This window comes from Ptychodera flava (assembly GCF_041260155.1).
Source record: "Ptychodera flava strain L36383 chromosome 23 unlocalized genomic scaffold, AS_Pfla_20210202 Scaffold_23__1_contigs__length_28996876_pilon, whole genome shotgun sequence".
Taxonomy (NCBI): domain Eukaryota; kingdom Metazoa; phylum Hemichordata; class Enteropneusta; family Ptychoderidae; genus Ptychodera; species Ptychodera flava.
In genome coordinates, this window is record NW_027248277.1 from 18,329,171 (window position 1) to 18,350,962 (window position 21,792).

General features: G+C 34.7%; 1 protein-coding gene across 1 annotated transcript in view; it reads right to left on the reverse strand.

The window, feature by feature from the left end:
- LOC139123550 (glutamyl aminopeptidase-like) overlaps nt 1–21,792 on the reverse strand; it is a 52,837-nt gene that overhangs the window by 21,052 nt on the left and 9,993 nt on the right. The window contains exons 2-5 of the mRNA XM_070689722.1: nt 4,662–4,938; nt 3,333–3,453; nt 2,598–2,752; nt 980–1,093 (exon numbers count right to left, since the gene is read on the reverse strand). Of these exons, the coding sequence (XP_070545823.1) occupies nt 980–1,093; nt 2,598–2,752; nt 3,333–3,453; nt 4,662–4,938 (667 nt within the window). The remainder of the gene's footprint in view (nt 1–979; nt 1,094–2,597; nt 2,753–3,332; nt 3,454–4,661; nt 4,939–21,792) is intronic.

Genomic DNA, 21,792 nt, shown 5'->3' on the forward strand with positions numbered 1-21,792 from the left:
TCACTATTTTTGTTTTGCATATTTATGGCAAGTTCTTGTTCTACTCCCAAAAGCATGTTTAAACACCTACTATTGAGTTTGTCAACAGAATGTCTGAACGTGTAGAAATTGAATGCACTGGTATTGTCAACATTTGAATCATAGTACGCAGTAGAATTCACTTGTCAAAAATAACAATGCAGTCTACACATGTACAGGCTGAGTTGACAAGCTGAATACTGTGTATCTCAACATGATTTGGGAAGTAGAACAAGAAACTGTTACACAGTAGTTGACATTAAAACAAATATAGAGAAAAAAAATCATTAAAAGTACAGCTACAGACCCTTTCCGTGTAGTAACTAATTACAGATCAAAAATACAAACTCAGGTTTCATTGCGCCTTTGTTTGTCCTGTAAGGTTACTGCCAGCAAGTTTCAAATACACAGAAAGTCATCAGTAGTAGCAGGCCTATTGAATGAAATGGGTATTTTCACGGAAAAGCTAAATATTATCTGGACTAGAGACAGAGGAAAAGCCACAGAACATTTGCAGTTGTTCACTGTCAAAGTCCAAAACTACTATTCTATGTGACCATTCTGAACACTGAAAAATGTTTTACGGAATTTTTTGTTGAGACAATACCTTTGATATCTTAACCCTTTGACTGCCAATGTCAATTTTTTTGCCTTTATAAAATGTACCCCAGTGAAATTTTTTCAGATTTCTGCCAAAATTTTGATGAAAAACTGTAGCCAATGAAATGTGAAACCCGTTTGGTCCAAAATTATCAAAAAAATTACTGAAAAATTCATAAAAACTGAAATTTTGCACTAAAATTTTGGTGGGAAAAATTACAGCACTCAAAGGGTCAATGCCATCAAAACCAACACAATTGACCCCTTTTCATAGCAGACACACTCCAACTCTTTGCATAAAACAGACATTGTAGTGACCTGAGAAGGACACATGTTTTAACATTTTCCCACTTGTACCTACCATTTTCCATTCTGGTTTGATAAAATTTGTTCCGATGTACTCCACATAGCTTGCAAATCCTTCGTTGAGCCACAGATCATTCCACCACTCCATGGTTACCAGATTCCCAAACCACTAAGGAAAGGCAAACGGAAGAGTCATGATGGATAAGTGTGACAACAAATTTCCTGATTAAACAAGCTTATCCTGGAAACAGATTACCTTGCTGCATTTTGCCAATAAATTTGGTACTGGAATTAATTTATTGGCTTGTCTGTGTGACCTTTCTTTCTCAAGTATTGATAGGGGTGGACCATTTGATATCAGGTTGGTGGTGTCTAGAAGATTTGGGAGAGTGGGAAAAAAATAATATACAATGGATCAGGTAAAAAAATAATGCTACCTCATCAATCTTCCAGACTCCTCCCCCCTCATAAGGATATCAAATGGTCACCGTGCAAATTTACAAACTAGAGAAACAAATTACCCAACATTTCACAATATTTGAAATTCAAAATGGCTGCCATCTCTGTGTTAACTCGATGTGAAAAAAACTAAATTTTGAATTTTTGTAAAACTACGACAGTGAAAGTTTTTCTCACTCTAAGAGCTTTAAAATGAGCCCCAACAAGTGGTAGATCAGAAAAGAATTGGAAAAGATTTAGAGTCTGAATATCTTTCCCTGAAGCACATTCTGCCTTAAGGTGATACATGTTCTGAAACAAACTTTTAACAAACTCTCCTGAATAAAACTTGGAACTACAGTATTTTCTTTCATGATCACAAATGAAATCTTGGGTCACCATGCAAAGTCTTAGTCCAGAGAAAGAAAGTACAAAAAATTTACTAATATTTGAAATTCAAAATGGCAACCATACACATAATTTTATCAAGTAACGGGGACTCATTAAATTTTCTGATTTTCATTAAAACAAGATAACTAGGACCGCATTTGTTCAATAGGCTTTGAAATGACATAAGCATCAGATGAGAAAAAAATTGAGTCTCAAATCTTCCCAAAGAGCACTGTAGTGTAAAAGCTGATCAAGCAAATTTTGCAGGAAAGTCATAAGACAGAATGCATGAAGGTCAACTCTAGAGGGCTTAATTTTTGGAGATTATTAAACTTCAAAGGCACTGAATATGGCCAATTTAGCATTCAGTAAATGAGTTCCTGTACCGTTGGCACCCAGTAAAAATAGATTACTGGGGCATGTACCAGTACAAAGAAATAGCTTCAAAACTCATGGTTTGGAATGTACTTGTCGAACTTAAGCCACTTACACAGCTAGTCAAATTTTCCATATATATAAAACACTCTGGTAGCTAATCCAGAACAAATATCACACCGGTTGCTTGTATTCATCTATTCATGTTTAAATGTTTACCATGCTCATGTTGTAATTAATTGCTTGATGCTGAAACCAGGTCACAACTTTGCTTGTAATTACTGGAGTACACAAAGAAAATTGTATCATAGTACTGAAGTGATGTCACACGTCCCGGTCCCATGTACAGTATGTTGCATAATTCAAACTAGATTAGCTCATACATGTGGAATTATTCACTTTTGACTGTGTGTGTGTGTTTGTTATTTACTTCACTTGACTAGTGTATGTTTGTTTGTTATTTCTCTTACCTGATGTGCGAGTTCATGAGCTGTAACAACACCAACCCATTGCATGTCTTTGTCCGATGACACTCCATCCTTATAGAGTATGGCAGTTTCCCTGTACGTGATCAGACCCCAGTTTTCCATGGCACCAGCTGAAAAGTCCGGAATTGCCACCAAATCTGTAAGGAATGTGTGATCCAATATTTGTCATTTAGGATGAAGCAGCACATGCATGCTGATGCCATTCTGGAATATTTGGTAAAATGATACTGGAATTAAAGCCCACACCTCACTACCTTCTTAAAATTAAACAGATTCCTTTTTCGCATTTCTGTACATTTCTAAGATTTTGTCTGACTTCATGATGCAAACACTTACATGTGCATGTGTAAAAATCATACTGATTATGGATAATCTCAAGTGCTGTGATGTGATGGGAATTAATGCAATCATGACAAAATACCTGTAGTGTACTAGTATTCTTCTTTGATATGATTAACCCTTTGAGCACCAGTCAATTTTTGTCACCTATACAAAATATACCCAAGTCAAATTTTTTCAAATTTTTGCCAAAATTTTAATGAAAAACCTGTAGCTAATTAAATGTGATGCTCATTTGCTCCAAAGTTATCAAAACAAATACAGAAAAATTCATAAAAATTGGTAAAATGTTGCACTAAAATTTTGGTGGGAAAAATTACAGCACTCAAACAGTTAACAATCAAAACTTCTGGAAATCGAACATTCAGTTTTGTCTACCTTGTTTTGGTAATGGATACGCCACTTGGAAGAAATCTTCGTAGTGGTCGATTATTTTAGCAGCAGCGTCCAATGCAAATGGAGTATCTTCTACTTGTTCACTTTGGGAGTAGACACGAACCTGCAGAAAGGGAATGTAGGAACTGAAAATGAATCAAAATCTGAAAACAACTGTATGAGATATTTTAACTGTAAATGTCTTCCACAGGGTTCATTTGATTGTTAAAGGGGCAGTAATCAATCCTTGGTTCTTGCATCAGTGGTTGTTGACATTGAATATTCATGTGCTTGTGATCCTTTGTTCACTTTTGAAAGTTGTGCAAAGACAGCCAATTTGTTCACAGATAAGGCTGATAAATATCCAGCCCCTTTAAAGGGGCAGTTCTCAATCCCTGGTTCTCCCATTACTTATTGTTGACATTGAGTATTTACATGGTGTTACAAACCTATTATTTCCTTCTGAATTTTTTTTCCATTTCAGCCAATTTTCTTTCAGATAAAGTTGACAAATGACCTGCTCTTTTAAGTTATGATTTGGATATACATTTTACAAACATCAAAATTAAGGTTATACATGTTGAAAATGAAGTTACATTATTTTTGGTTATGTGACTGGCATCATGACATTACTGAACAAAATATAACTTGATAACAGAATTACACTTTGGGGATAGATTCAAACATGTGCTTGGAGGAAAAAACAGCTTGATCTTAATTAGGCAAAAAAAGGATAATTCTTTCTGGTCATGGCCTCTTTGCTAAAATGAGATGATGACGAGCTTTTTTCATATCTATGTTTTTTTGGTCTGTTGTTTGTGTTAGTCAATCTGTAACAGAAACATATGATGAACAGTTAATTTTCACATGTTGCATTGAATTCTGGGTATCTAAATACTGGGAAAGGGTACATGTAGTTTGTTTAAAGCACACCATGGTTACCATCTTGTCACATTTACTCTTCATTTTCGCAATTATTGATCTCTGCTCCACGGAAGCAGAAGAAAAGGATTGACATCAGGGTTTTCAAGTGATGCACTCTGATCAGAAACGACTCTTTTTTGTGGCCTTACCAATTAAAGGTATACTGTCACCTGTTCCAATTTTTGCCACAGTTACCGTGGAAAGATAAAATCTAACCAATCACAGATTTTAAGCGGGTGGCCGCTTTTTAAAAACAGCGCCCTCACATGGGCATTTTGAATACCAAGGAACGCCCCTTTGACCATATATGGGCATATTTAGATTACAGGTGACTGTATACCTTTAAAGTAACATCTTTTCTCTCAACATTGTAGCTGTATAGTAGTTAACTGAGTAAATGATACTTACCCTTGTACCAGATCCACTTATTTTTTGTTTATACTCAAAGTCGCAGACTATAAATGCCACGAGATACGTGCTCATCTTCAGGGTCGTGTTGAATTTGTCCAGAATGAGGCCGTTGCTTCCGTACGATGTGGACGACTTCAGAGGCATGTTGAACAATGAAATGTGGTCTTTGTCCCGCACCATGGACATAGTGAAGGTGGCTTTGAATGCCGGCTCGTCAAAGCAAGGGAAAGCCGCACTGGCATCTGTAGGTTCAAACTGAGTTGTAGCTATAATTCTGTAAGAAAGAAAAAAGTCTGCTCATCAAAGAAGTGTGAACATATTGCTTTCCTGGGTTGATGGTACTTCTGGTGGATAGAGTTGTCCCCGAGGGTGCGGTGTTTTTCATACAGTTGTGCGATGCATTAATCGCCTTAATAAAGTTTGTGAGCGATGCATGATAGCAAGTTCGTGTAAGTGGGTGGATCATAAACTCTACCGCGTGTGGAGGGGGTCATGGTCAGAAAAATTTTAAAATGAAACTCCATCAGCAGGATGCAACTTTTAATGTACTGTCTAGTGTCTTTGTTCTGTTTTTAAAATACAATTTCTTGTTCCACTCCCAAAATCTTGGGGAAAAACTATGGCTGGAAAATGACTAGTTCATAAAACCAGAATAATTTTAATGTTTTACTCATTACAAGTACATGCTTCCATACTGTTTTAATATGGATATTTTTCTCTGGCATTTTATGAAATTGCTCAGGTTTATATTACCCACCTGTTGATCAATGCGGGTGTTTAAGTATCAGATAATTGCTACTATTTATAAACGTGAATGCAACATAATATATAGTATAACTGCAAGTGCAACAATCACCAACCATATTGGGTATATTGATAAGCTGACTTTTTTTATATAAAATGTGTAAATAAAAGAAAATCTGCAGGTTTTTCAGTGTCTTTTATAATGATGTTACCATATGTCTGGGGTAGATTTTGTGAGTACCGGTATAGCACTGCCATCGAGTTTATTTTAAAATGTCAATGTACGGTACATGTATGGCTGACATTTGGCGAGTCGATCGGCAGTCATAGCACAAGGCCAGAGTAATTACAGTCTCTGTTTTGCATCCACTCACAATTTTGAAAGAGAATTAGGTAAGTAGTTCAAAAACAGACACAGAAAATTTAACACACACAAATTTTGTATTTACTTGACTGTTTCTGTGTAATGTGAGTGCTCATACAAGAATCAAAACAGAAGTGTCTTGTTCTTTGTAGTAATATACACTGCAATGATGTGAAACCAAAGAATGAAATTGCTCTGGCCTAATGATGTCTGCATACAATATAGAGCACTTTCACTGGTTATTTGTGCAACACAATAATTACACGCAACATAAATTTCGGTTTGAATGTACGGCTCTAACACTTTCACCCGTGTTTTCCTCTAAAACAGTCCAAGTAAACAAAAGGGTTAAACCAAAATTCTGTGGTGCAAGGGGTAAATCACTTTTCAACACTATCCTTGATATAAACCGTATACTTTCACTTTGACTTGTGTACTATTCCATTTTAAAACACACCCCTATTTCCATGTAGATGGCATAAACCAACAAGTGGGCAGGACTACATATAGAAGATAAAAAGGCAGTTGGGAGAGGGGCAAATATTACTGTTATTTACTGTCTGTCCAGTGCAACCAAGGTGTGATAATTTACAGAAAGGATCTATACACACATCATGTAATTACGCATAATCTTATGAAATATCAAAGTAGTTACCGGTATGGCAGTAATTCAAGTTTGTTAACCATCAATCGTCACTCAAATTATTTGTTGCTTTGAAGAAAGATCGGCACACCTCTAGAATTATTTCCTCTACCCATTACTTTTGGAATTTCCATGGTAACGACAGAACTCATTGAAAGAATTTGTGAACCAAATGCAGTTTAACCTTCTACAAAAGATAACATCTACCACATGTAATTAAAGGAGCTGACCAAACGGTAGATATGCCAGTAGTTTTGAATTTTCAACACTTCATCAACTGAAGATTTTTTATAGTTTTCAGATGTATTTGATGTGAGGACAAATTTGAAAACTACAGATGATAAATTGGGGGTTCCAGTCATACGGAAATTTGTACAGAGTGTTGCCATGGCTGATTTTCCATGACCGGCGGATGCGACACATTTTCTTTCATCACCAATATATGGCTAGGTGACCGTGATGAGTTTGTTGCTAGAGCAAAGGTGTATCAGCTTGTTTCCCGGACAGAAATATGGGTATCTAATCAAATCCAATTTCCACATAGCTGTTGAGTCAGATTCTATATTTGATCAGAAAAAATGAAAACTCAAAATAAACAGGCATCAGTTGGTGTTAATTGAAATAGCTGAATAATTTTCCATATTTGATACCAGTACTTAGTACACGATGACAAAAACAGTTGGAATCTCTTAACTGTCAATTCATTACTTTTTTCTCCCTTTAATGAAAAATAAACTTTTGCATGTTTTCTTTTAGATTTTCTTACAGCACAATAAAAGGAGTGACGGATAGAGCTTTTGTGAGCAGACTATCAGCCTACCACTTACAGTCCATTTTAGCGAAATGACTAACATTTAATGAAAAGCAGAATGTAGTTTCCCACTCTGAAGCAACAAATATTTTGATAGAATTTTTGATAACAGAACATGGAATGTTGTTTTTTAATACACACAACTGAAAAAAGAAATGAAAAATATCTAAAGTGTATTCCCACCAATTTAAAAATTTACTTAGCTGGTGAAAAGTTCAGGATATTGTTGTTCAATTTAAAAGTTTTTTGTTCCCCTTCAAAGTTTACTGGTATAGCAGTACTGTCTCATCTATTGAAGCTGCTGTTTGCAAATATTCATGGTGTTTGAGTCAGCTGCAAGAGGAGGAGGTCATTTGAGGACAAGTAGGCGGCAATAATACAGGGTTGAAATCCCCTTATTGACTATTAAATCTTGACACAGTAAAAGTACCATATGGTGAAACTAATATCCGTTTACTCAGTCTATTTTCCGATGATAAATGCATACACGCAACATGTTACAGGACTCACCATAGTTGGTACACTATCAAAAGATAAGATATACCATATGCTGTGTACTGGTACATGGTTAAACACCGTCCATCAAAATAATTTGCAGAAATTATATTCCAATTGCTATTTGGTGAACATGAATACAAATCTTGTTAAAACAGGTGGATTAACACTCAAACCAGAAGGTTTCTGAATCAAGCATGCATGATGTGTATGGCATGTATATCGCTATCACAGTCACATCTCCAAGTGATAGGCAATTACCAGACTACATGAAATATAATTTGTTATTCATACATCGTTGAAGGCCTTTTATATGATTTATGCCATGTCAAGAGTCCCGTTGATGAAATACATATCGTGTAACCTACATTTCATTTTCAAACAACTTTTCACATTATTTCTCACCTTTCTTATGTACTTTGCTAATAACAATTTCATAAATTATTCAACCTACAAGAGAAACGTTTTCTAGACCTGTAATATAAAACAGAATTCAGGTGAATCTGGGAAACAGCACGGGGCCATATGGTATTTGTCTGCTAGTCTAATACTATCACTTTAGTTGCTCATTATTATTGCAAAATATTCATGGACGTCAGTTTGTGCAATGAAAACTGACTTTCTTTAGATTTTGACTAAGCTTTGCTAACTTATTACCACTTGCTAAGTGAGTAGATATCATATGGGTGGTTGTTAGTTTGAATCCGATCAAGAAAGAACCACATTTTACAGGGCCGGAATGATACAATGAAAGGGTTCTGGAGTTTGTACTTACATTTCCAGGCATTGACCTTCAATAGTGCTGATTGCGAATGGCGTCATCTTTTATCTCATTAATATGCATAAGTAAATATCTGTCCGCATTTTCCGCATAAAGAATGGAAATAAAACCTGCTAGCATATGGATATTAGCAGTCACACTAATTAGAAATTCATATGAATTTATGGCTCAGACTACAAACTGTACAAACAGCCGTGCATACAACAACAAAATTTGTCCGGATTTTAGGTAGCGTTGTCCACTGTTGCGCGCGTGCAACTACATTTAGTAACAAACGTGAAATCGAAATCAAGGCTATTGGGAGCATGAACAAAGTATGCTGCCCAAGAAATATTCTTCACTTAAAGGTATACAGTCACCTGTGATGTAAATATGCCCATATATGATCAAAGGGGCGTTCCTTGGTATTCAAAATGCCCATGTATGGGCACAGTTTTTTAAAAAGTGGCCACCCGCTTAAAATCTGTGATTGGTTAGATTTTCTCTTACCATGGTAACTGTGGCAAAATTGGAACAGGTGACAGTATACCTTTAAACATAGGTGATGTGAACCTATTACCATTCCAATATACATATCTACTGGTACTGTGTGCCATGTTTTCAATCCCGCCATGAGAATCTCTAACTTCTTCTTGGAAGTTAGCGGCAAAGTCTGAGAAATTCAGGATGATACACTGTTGGTACATGACAATAATCAGGGTCTTGCTTGAAATTGCATTCTATCATCATTTAAGTGAACAGCACGGTTATGAACACATTTTTGACAAGCGTTAAAAAACATGGTGACAACATTATGACCTGAAAATATTATATCAAAGTTTGGCATCCAGTAGGGCTTGTCAAACTCATTAAATGAAGCAATGTTGTAAAATAATAAACAGTCTACTTGACTTCTGTAAAGCTTATTATTATGAGCTCATATTATGAGCTCACCATAAGAGTTCTCTTCAGCTTTTGAGATAATTACACACTGTGATGGAGCTCTGTTCTGTTAATGTACCCGGTACATGTACCTGTACAGCACTGGTGTTTTGAGGATACACATCAAAAAAGAAAGTTTTTACCTATTGCTTCATGTTTTTTTAGTAAACTATGCCCAAGAAAGTCTTGTCTTTCATAACTAAGAATAAAAGTGAGGGGTCACTGTGTTAAGGTTTCAGATTTGTGAAACAAATTACTCAAAATTTACAAAGATTTTATATTCAAAATGGTTTCTATCCCAAGGTGCATCTTGTGTTGAATATTTACATTTATATACATGGTGTAAACTTGGCTTTCTTAACAAGTTTCAAATTAAGTTCACAAACTGTCTGAAAACCAGTTCCTGAAGTACACAACTTTTTACTCAGAGGTGTTGTCTGCCTACATGTATAAAGTGTGTGAAAAAATAAATGTGAGGCAAACCCAAATGTGTTTTGTACATCTAAAAAAATAAATTTTATAATTACATCAGCTTCAAGTGACATAATAATGGCAGTTGTACGAATTGAAAATGCAGAAGCAAGGTGCAAATTACAATATAACATTACTGTAATTTTTCATCGATCATTTACACACCCACTGGGCCTTCATTATACTAATAGCTCATCTATAATATTCACTGATGTTATAGTACAAATGGATGTGAATATACAATATGAAAAACATGGTTAACACATTTATTATGATATACAGAGTTCTAATAATAACCTTACATACAGTTGTGCATTATTGATGTAATTTTTTAAATGTAATTAATAATTTTCATCTTTTGCTATCAATCGTTGTAATTTTGCCTGAATTTAATTGCTTTAGCCTACATGTAACTCTGAACTCCTAATATACTAGTAGCTGGGTTTATGTCCAAGCGTATCAGATTAAAACCCTTTGAATGCCAAAGACAACTTTTATCACTCCATGAAACATAACCTAGTCAATTTCTTTTAGATCCAGACAATTTTTTTCAGATTTTTCCCAAAATTTTCATCAAAAACTGTAGAAAATGAAAAGTGATGGCCATTTGATCCAAAATAATCCTCCCAAAACAGCATAATTCATAAAAAATTGTAAAATGTTTGCTTAAATTTTGATGGAAAAAATTTGCAGCTCTCAATAGAGCTTTTGTCTGTGATATGCAGCATCATGAACAAATACCAAGAGTACAATATATGAAGACATACATGTACATCCCAATAATGTGTGGATAACCACATCATTTTGACAAATCTTATCAACCATCTATTAAAAGTCAAATTTAAGAGTAAATACACTGTGTCACAAGTGACTTCAGTTGATTGTGTACTACGTTCAGAAATGCATTAGTGCATGTTCTGGGTTTGAAAATCCTTAGGGTTACAACATAGCAGTTCTTTATAAGTGTTAGTGGGGCGTGGAGGTAGGGGCTAGAAGTTTCTGGAGCCGGAGATACATGTAACATCATGCTGATATACATGTACGTGCTTCCTACCTCACAATCACAAATTGCGTGTTCCAATGATATCGACTGAGGATAATATCTTACATACTGTATAAAATCATATTCCCATTGTTCAGTGAATAGTTTGGCGTTTGGAGAATGCATGAAATATTCATCATCTGCATTCTTTCCATGTCTGTGCGTCTGACTGTAATACATTCCTCAAAATATGTCACAAGTCCACACAATCACATTGAGGCAAAAATAGCGACGATTGCAAATATAGAGCAACACACTTCTGACATTTGCTGCTGCCAGCAGAACTTTGGATAAATTTTTTTATTGCATGCATGCGTCTGTTAATGCAGCTTGTGGTCAAATCCTGAAATACAGCTTCTATAGTTTCAATCAGTGACAATAAGGGTGACCACATACAACTATATCTGTTAGTCCTGTCAGGGTAAACTCTGAAAGCCAAATCAAAATTATCCGATAAATATTGATTTTTGCATATTGATAATGGAATTCTAACGTCACTACAAATGTGCCCTGTTATCTGGAACCTCTTGGCAAGACATGTAAAACTGACGTTAACCCTTAACTTAAGTCTATTTTTGTAAAATATATCACAGTAAATATTTTCTGATTTTTGCCTAAATTTTGATAAAAACCCATAGCTGATGAAATGTGATATCTATTTGGTCCAAAATTATGAAAAAACTTACAGAAAAATTCACAAAAATTGGTAAAATATTGCATTAAAATTTTGTTTGGAAATAGTAAAAGGAAATTTTGTCAGTGAAGAGCGTAATAAAGGTACCTTGCCTAACTTTTGACCATCAATTACGGAAAAAATATCACAAGGCCTCAATTATAAACAGCTAAGTTTCACCTGTAAAATATTTTGTTCTTGCTAAAATGACAATTTATCATTAAATTGACCATGTACTTGATTAGTTTTTCTTTTTGAATCAATATTTTGTTGATCAAAATGATTATAACTAAGAAGTTCAATTAATGCAGTCAACAAATAATTGTTACACAGTACACTTGTATGTAGTCAGTGGCTGTTTGGCCTACTTTAGGAATGGGTACATCACAGAGTAAGCCTCTGCATTAGATTGCAGAAGAAAGCAAAGGGCTCTGCTTAGTTTCAGAAAACGTTAACACCCATCCCCTACCAGCATCCCATTATTAATTTGCCATACTTCCCATTCTCCTCAACATCTGACCCCATTCCACCCCAACACCCCCATTAATTTTACTTTCTCTCCTTATTCCACTCTGACATACCGTACAATGAGGAAACCATTTGAAGTTCCAAATGTACCATTTTTAGATACTGATCACTTTTACTATACCAATTATAAATCTACCGGAAAGAAATGCTGGTAAACATCATCCACTTTTATGATAATATGAAATGAGATGTGGGTGTTTTGTCACGCTAGTAGTGGCGGTGATAGCCAACCACTTTACACACTTCACATTTTTCACATTGCTAAGATAGTGTGTTTGCCATAATTTATATTAAGAGACAAACTTTTCTTTTGGCAACTTTTGAAATCATAAGTTTCTCACTATAATTGTTGGCTTTTCAGCTGCATTAGCTCTATCTTCTCGGAATTTAAATTTTAACAACTAATACTGATATCTAAGTAAAAATATTTTGACCGAGGAACGGTCAGAGCAAGATACATGTATTACACAAAAATTGTGAACAATTGACAGGATCCGTTATCAAGGATTGAAAAAGCGGCATTTTAAAAGACCATATGGATTTATAACGGAAATAAAAACGTCTCTCTGAAAATTGGATGTTATATTTTGGTGAAGCAAGAACGCAAAAAGATACAGCTGACGGGGTTTAAATATTTGCCTTATTAAAAGTCTTTCCTGTTTGCATAATTAACTGCCGTAACTCAACATCGATGACGTTTGTTTGCAGCGGTGTGCCCTCTATCAAACAGTATTTCCGGAAACTTTGAGTCACTTTGAGGAATCATGGAAATTTCTTTAAGCCAGCCCTATCTCCTTACGTGCAAACCAAAAAATTTGCTTGCGTCACCAGCAATTTTTTTGTGTCGTGGCATGTCATATTGACTTAGAAGGCACACTGGTTTGCAGGATGTAATCTGTGGCCGGTAGTGCTTACTTCCAATTTTGGTACAGGTGTACCCGGGAGAGTTCAAACTACGCAACACAAACCTTACCATTTTCTGTTAATGAAGAATCAAACTTCAAAGTTTCTACAAAATATACAGTAGGTCAATAGGCTTATTTAGGTTAAAATTTGTGCTAGAGTCAAAAAAATGGGTCAAAAGTCTACTTTCTATGAAGCTTAAAACTTTCTGAGTCAAAACTCTACTTGAGGCAAAAAAGGAGGGATTTAAACTGTGGTACATATGTCTATATACCCTTCTAATGGGAGTGCCACCTGCTCTTTCTTTCATACAACACATAACATGTTTTCTTAGGGGCTACGATTAATTAAATCCCATGTAGGACAAATGAAACTATTGCAAATAGTTGGAGGGGTTTACCTCAATTACCATGCACAAAGTCCTACTAAGTAGAGCTCTTGGAAAACATGTATTTGCAAGAAACTACTTTCAGATTTTCTTCTCAAGCATTTGTTGTTGAACTGTGAGCAGTTTAAACTTCCGACACCTTATTTTCTTAATTTCTGTTATTTGGGAAAGTTTAAATCATAATCCATAATTTCTTCAACAGATTTGTGCACTTCAAAACTTTTAGTTAAGGGTAAGGTGTTAATTCAGTGGGTTTCCTTTGCCACGCTCATGTCTAATCTACCATTTAAATATGGTCCTTCAATAGCTACCATGGCCAATGACGTCACGGTAAACAAGTCACATGATGCTGAAAAACAATGTTGCAAATATTACACACAAAGTTGCAAAGCTTGTGTTTCTAACATTCAGCTGTACATCAAGAATTTTGTTATTGCTGTTCAAGTGTTTTAAAATTTTTGTGAGACTTCGCTGCACTTTGAGGGGATTTGCATGTTACACAGGATTTTTCACCAAAATATCACTTTTTGGCAAATATTCATTCAATATTCATTGAACTGTCAGTGCAAAATTGCAATATTGGTGTTGTTTGCTTTTAAGCATGACAAGCAGTTATAAGTTGGGTGAGAAAGACTTGTAAATTTATGCAAATTTATGCAAATCACCCAATTTTCTAGTTTCTCTCTTCTACTGGTTTTTAACATTTCAAAAGACTATGTGATATAACTCCAAAGTAGCAATATTAAATTATGTGAAATTTTGGTATTTCATCCTTGCAATTCTATACAACAAAATATTTTGGTTGGCAATAAATTTTTTACATAATGGAATAAGTAATTTCAGTTTTGTTTATCATGATTTAAATAACTTTTTTGAATTTCAGTCTTTGGATTTCTGCCATAGAAATAGAAAATGCAAAACAAAACATATTGTAATGTTGCTACATAAACTCTAGCTTCTAAAATGAGATGTTAAATTTCATAAAGTTGTGTCAAGTCAATAATTTCATGAGCCCATATAAACAGTGACTGTGAGAACATTTGTCAATTTAAGTTCACACATTAGCCAATTTGGGTAAAAATTTAAGCCTTTCAATTCTAGGCACGACTTGCAAATAAATGAGTTTCTATCATCTTTTAAACTACTTGCAATGGACTGTATACCCAATGAAACACAAAAAAGGGTCTCCCAATCTTGCATGCACACTTAGCCATTGATTCTTGTTGTACATCCATGATTGAGCACACATCGTGAAAGTTCTGTCTAAAATTCACACTGCCACATCCGCAACACATGCACTTGATGTCTGGAAGCATATTGCCTAACCACTCATTTCTGCTCAGGTTGCCGTGGCCGCTACTCAAACATGTTCTTCCGACTGAGCATTGGCCAATAGCTTTGCTACTTGAAAACAAGCACCTGCGAACTGCATGTACAAACAGAGAACTCCAAACATCATTAGTTTAATCCATCTGCTCATTCACCATTATTCTCAAATACACTACATTCCTGGTTACACATTTGTAAGCTGTTTCAAAAATACAGTAGATTTGCCTTTTGACATATGAATCAGTACTTTTTATGGCCAAGCAGCTCTCCAGGCCAACCATACACTGGTACTATAGTTTTTGACATACATTGTACATACATGTACATGTTAAAACATGATAATTGCCCCCGGTGTATTAAAATTTCAAACACATGATGTGCATGTTTCAGTATCATGCTCAAATACACCATATTTTTGCTCAAACATTATTCAGTTTATGCTAATATGTTAGTCAATTTATGCTCACACATTAGTCATTTTATACTCACACATTAGTTTATTTATGCTCACACACTAGTCAATTAATGCTCACAAAGTCAATTTAGGCTAATACATTAGTCAATTTATGTTCACAAAGTCAATTTAGGCTAATACATTAGTCAATTTATGCTCACACAATAGTCAATTTATGCAAATACATTAGTCAATTAAAGCTAATAATTTAGTCAATTCATGCTCACACATTAGTCAATTTATGCTAATACATGTACATTAGTCAATTCATGCTCACACATTAGTCAATTTATGCTAATACATTAGTCAATTCATGCTCATACATTAGTCAATTCATGCTAATAATTTAGTCAATTCATGCTCACACATTAGTCAATGTATGCCAATACCGGTACATAAGTCAAGTTATGCCAATACATTAGTCAATTTATGCTCACACATTAGTCAATTTATGCCAATACATTAGTCAATTTATGCCAATACATTAGTCAATTTATGCCAATACATTAGTCAATTTATGCCAATACATTAGTCAATTTATGCCAATACATTAGTCAATTTATGCCAATACATTAGTCAATTTATGCTCACACATTAGTCAATTTATGCTAATACATTAGTCAATTTATGCTAATACATTAGTCAATTTATGCTAATACATTAGTCAATTTATGCTCACACATTAGTCAATTTATGCTAATACCGGTACATTAGTCAATTTATGCTCACACATTAGTCACTTTATGCTCACATATTAGTCAAATTTATGCTAATACATAAATTTGTCAATTTGTGCTCACACATTAGTCATTTTATACTCACACATTAGTTGAGTTCTCCCTTTGGATACATCATCCAGTGTATTTGGACAAGAAATCTTCATGCTTATATAAGCTTAGTTTTGCAAGACATATTTTGAAATTCATGTTATGCACACTTGTTCAGCGGTAACAGATTGGTCACTTTGTTTGACATGGACAACACAACAATCTTGACTTTAGATACACAATTTCATATTTTTTTGACAAGCATCTCTATTAGCCTACCATTCATGTTACATACCAGTTACTCTTTAGTATTAGTCATGTTAAAAGACGATAATTGCCTATGGCAGTACCGGTATTTATAACACAATGGTACTTCCCTATTAGGCAAAAAAAACTAATAGGTTTGTTTCTGGTCATGGGCATGTGGCAAAAATGATGCAGCAACGCGATTTTTTTTTCAATTTTTTTATTTTTGGTGGAATTTGATACATTTTTCCCTTTTTTCATAGGGGCAAATGAAAAACAGGAAAAAAGAGTTGACATACTCACTTTGAAATGATGCGCACGATGACCAGAAACAAATCAATTTTTTTTTGGCCTTAGTAAAACGAATTACAGACTTCCCATGCAATCACTTGTTAAAACTGAAATAAAGGTATTGTGGATAATGAATTTTTTCACAGAATTAATTTGAAATATTTGCCTGATGTGCTTCATAAATATCTGATTGAAAATTCTTATTTCCAATACTTTCAGTAAACACAAAATGATGAAAATGATGATGAAACCTAGTACCGGTACTAGTGTTTGACTGAAATAACAGTCAAAGCAGCGTATATTTTGCATTTATAAATGTATGCTGAGTCATTGAGATGTATTCCTGATATTGAATGAAATCTAACGTCATGAACAACATAATTTTAAGTGTGCTTAAGGTAGAACGCGCCTCAGGGACAGATATTCCGACTCTCAAACTTTTTAAATTCTTTTCTGATCTACCACTTGTGGGGTTCGTTTTAAAGCTCTTGGCGTAAGAAAACTTTTTACCGTCTTAGTTTTTCGAAATCAAAAATTTTATTTTTTCTACAGAGAGTTAACACAGGGATGGCGGCCATTTTGAATTTCAAATATCAGTAAATTTTGGATGATTTGTTTCTCTAGTACCAAAATTTGCACGGTGACCCCGATTTTTATTCTTGATTTTGAAAGAGAATGCTGAAAGATCCTTTAAGGAAAGTTTAGAGCAAAAGTTTAAGTCTTTCACTTTCGAGGTCCATCACTGCATACTACCTTAAAACGCCCCATGGAAGGCATATTCTGCAACATTGACTGTTTTGAGGTGTAACCCATGGGCAGTGCATTCCGCGGTTGCCTCTTTGTGAACATTCCCTGTTCAGCACTTTCAAGAGAACACCGGACAGTTGCCAGAATATGTCTCACGCTCTGTATGTGTGGGTGGATCTATTTACACAACCAACTTGGATTAGGATTAACACACATCTGTGATCTAAAAATTCACACTGTGGTTTACACTGTTATTGGCTGCGATTTTCAATTCATGAGCGATGGTTTCTCATCCAACTTCTCAAAACAAATTGATGAAAGTAGATGTATGTCAGATTTCAAACTAAGCACTGTAAACGAGTGTGGATATATTTACGATGACCACGGCACAACATTGGCTTTTGTGACTTTCTTAGCAAAACAAACTCAAACGCTAGATTTTCTGGAGCTTTCTTTCCCTGTTGCTTAGTGGGAAGCATACTGCAATAATGAGCATCGCCTCCATCTTGCTCGTTTTCAAAACCCACCCGCCCCTTTAGGGAAAATTAATGACACATTTGTCCAACAAATGAAAAAAGTGATGGTACATTAAATTTTGTATTCTTCACGTTCACCGAAAAGGCTAACTGTGAATGGCGTTGTTAGCGCCTTTAAAGCAAATTTAAAAATTTTACTCTGAAACTTGGAGAAATTTTGAAAACGTTTTGACAATTTGTTGAAATGAAAGGAGAATGCTTGCTGAATATGTCACTGAAACAAGAAAATATTTTGAAAAGGGAAAACATTTTCTCATACACACTAAACTCTGATTATCACTACATTTCCGGTCCTTACAACAAATCGTATTTGCTTGATGTCAAGTTTTAAAATCACAAATGTCAGAGTCCCATTTTCATCCTATTAGAGTAAAACTAACAGGATTAAAAAGTGCATTATCAGAGATTTGTTCATCAAACCATAATAATAAAGGACCTGACTTCAGGGAGAGCTCAGGACAAATTTTAATGATCATTTTTGTCATTGAGGTAGTATGCACCTCGAAAGTGAAAAACTTAAACTTTTGCCCAAACTTTCTTCAATGAGAGATTTAACCATTCTCTTCACAAATTAAAAATAAAATTGGCCGTCACCATGGAGGTTTGGTACCAGAGAAACAATTGCCAAACATTTACTGATATTTGAAATTTAAAATGACTGCCATACCAGTTTAACGGTACGGGGAAAAATACAATTTTTGATTTTTGAAAATCTACGACATTGAAACTTGTTTCACTCCAACAGCTTTAAAAATAAACCCTAAAAAATGTTATACCAGAACAGCATCAAGTTTGAGAGTTCAAATATCTGTCCCTTGGCCAGGCATATTCTACTGTAAGAGAAGATGCAGAGAAGAGTACAGTCCACTGTCTAATTTCATGTTGTTTGTGATCTTGCTAAGAGTACCCTCAAGAAAGATTTCTGATCTCTAGGGCAATAACATGATTCTCTCCTGATCTATAGCTGTTCTGGACAAATTTTCAAACTTGCAGAGATTATTCAATCAAAAATATTTTTCATAGAGTTAACAGAATGGCAGCCATTTTGAATAAAAATATCCGTAAAAACAATAAATCAAATATTGGTAAAATTAACGTTATATTCTTCTGTAATTAACCAGTTTATATGGTGAAGCTGATTTTTATACAGAATTATAGTTATACACAAGATGGTACAGGATTTTGTTTAAAGTACTGGTACAAAATGCTGCTTTAAATCTTTTATTTTTGGAGCACATATCACCATAAATTCATCTTTTTACAGAACGTTGTCATGCCTGATTGCATGTTACACAATCATGAACTGTGTTGGGCATATTTTATTCACTATTTAAACTGGAGTAGGAACATTTCACCCCTTTACATTCAATAGTTGAATAGAATATTTATTCTCTCTCTTTCATCAATGGAGAGACATAAAAAACTTGTTACGTATGAGTGTGCACTTTTGTTGCAACACCATTTCCACTTGGCCAAATAAAAAAAAATACCAGTGTTTCCATGTATCAGACCTAACCTAGGAAAATGCTTCTACCTAGACATTATTTTTAGTTTCCAAAAAATTTTAGTAAATTCTCCAAATTTTACTGTATTTTATTGGTTCGAACAAACAAAAAGAAAATTAAAAAAAATTCTTTATCCGACCAACCCTCATTTTCAGAGACATGTTACCAGCAATTAACAATATTTTTTATTCAGCCTTATTCAAAATTGTTAGTTGACACAAATACTGATAAAATCTTTCTGAGTGAGAACATGGGATTGTACATCTACAAATGTAGTCAAGCTTTGCTTCAAAAGTAGCAAAGTTGGTGAAGGGCATTTCTGAATACACCTTTCTGACTTATTTTTGTGGAAAAATTACATTTTTTGATATTTTTGGGTGGTTTTGCAGCGAATTTTGAGAGTCCTAGCGACTGTTCTGAAATTGTAAAATTCTTCTTCAAAACTATGTTTGAAAAATAACAATTCAAAGTTGTGTATTTGTACCGTACAGTTATCTCCCTGTTTTCCATGAGGGATATTTCTAGACATTGCTCACCTTTGTTTTTGGACAAATTCATATGTTGATACCTACATTTGTACACACAAGAAATTCATTTGAACAACACAAGAATATATAGATTACTCATTGTTACATAAGTTATCCACACTCTGTTTATCACAGCTGTGGTTTTTGTTTATCTGTCATGAACCGCGATCTCAAAATTATAGTCAGTGGCTTACAGACTAAATTCATGTTTTTTTGAGTGCTCAAAAATAAACAAATACAAAATGTGCAAAGTATTATTGATAACATGTCATTTAGAAAATCTAGCTCTTTTATTAGGCATTAACTATTATTATCCACCTTGTCACTGATACAAAATTTCGTTACTATCACGTCTAAAAAATAGAAAAAGAGAAAACTTTCTCGCATATGAATGATGGCATATGCAAAGAATGCTGGGATTGAATTTTGGAAAGCCCTCTGTGTCAATAACTTGATGCAAAAATTGCCACTTTTTAATGCTAGTTTTCAGCTTGCAATTGGAAATTAGGCAGAGCACTTACTATTGCAACGATAATAATGGCACAATACGTCCCTTGTTAAACACAATAGGTTGTTATCATGATAATAATTGCCAATTTATGTCCCACATTTTTACAGATAAAACAGAAAATCTATACCTGCAGGGTCTGACATACGTGTGTGAACTGTTTTCATCAGAGAGTAGTACCGGTATATAGTGGTTGTACAAACATATATACCAAGTAACAATTCTATTTTATCCTTTACTATTACTAATTATGACTCAATACAAATAAAATTTCTAATTTTAACCCCTGGCACGACACAAGGGCTGAGCCCTTTTATGATATTATATACAATGTATCATTGGTCATCCATGGTCGATGACCATAAATGACTGTGATTTACTGTGGATGACTTGTGATATTGCCAGTCATTCATGGTTGATAACCATAAATGACTGTGATATACAGTGGATGACTAGTGCTATTGCCAGTCATTCATGGTCCATGACCATAAATGACTGTGATATACTGTGGATGACTAGTGCTATTGCCAGTCATCCATGGTTGATGACCATAAATGACTGTGATATACCAGGTACTGTGGATGACTAGTGGTATTGCCAGTCATTCATGGTCCATGACCATAAATGACTGTGATATACGGTGGATGACTAGTGATATTGCCAGTCATTCATGGTTGATAACCACGAATGACTGGTGATATACAGTGAATGACTGGTGATATGCCAGTCAGTTATTCATGATCTGGGTTTCAAATAAACCTTTTTTATGCGCTGTGTACTATCATCCTGTTCACCCCCAATTCATTGTAAACAGGTCCACAATCAGCATTGATAACCATGTACTTGGACTAAACCATGGTGGTGAAAAGGTTATGCTTTGTGGTTGGCAGAGCACCATTACCTCATTAGCATAAATTTAAGGTAGATACTGTAATGGCGACATTTTTATTTTTGTGTTTCTCATCTCCCGACCGACCGTAAATTTCAGCTCCGACATGAAATAAAAAAAACTTTTTTATTTGCGCCACCTCTGAGGCGATCATCCTAGCAACAGCACCACCATCATCAAATTGTGAGATTGCAGCGACTCAGACTGAAAGGACAGAGAGTACAGAACACTGAACTGAAAGACAAGAAATTGCAGTGACAGTGAATGGACAGAACATTAAACTGAAACAAATACACGTTTTTTTGTACTTAAAAATTGTAGAGACTGAATGGACAGAACATTGAACTGAAACAAATTTGAAACAAATACAGTTTTTTTTTGGTACTTGTTTTTTTTTATTTCGACCGCCCGCCCTGCCCGAGTATTCCTCTGGAGATGAGAAACAAAAAAAATAAAAGGTAACTGTAATATTAATAATTTTATTAGACTGATGGATAGTAAAAATAACCTGAATGATGCAGCTCTATCCTTGCATGTAGTTCAGGTGAGTATCTTTTGATGCACG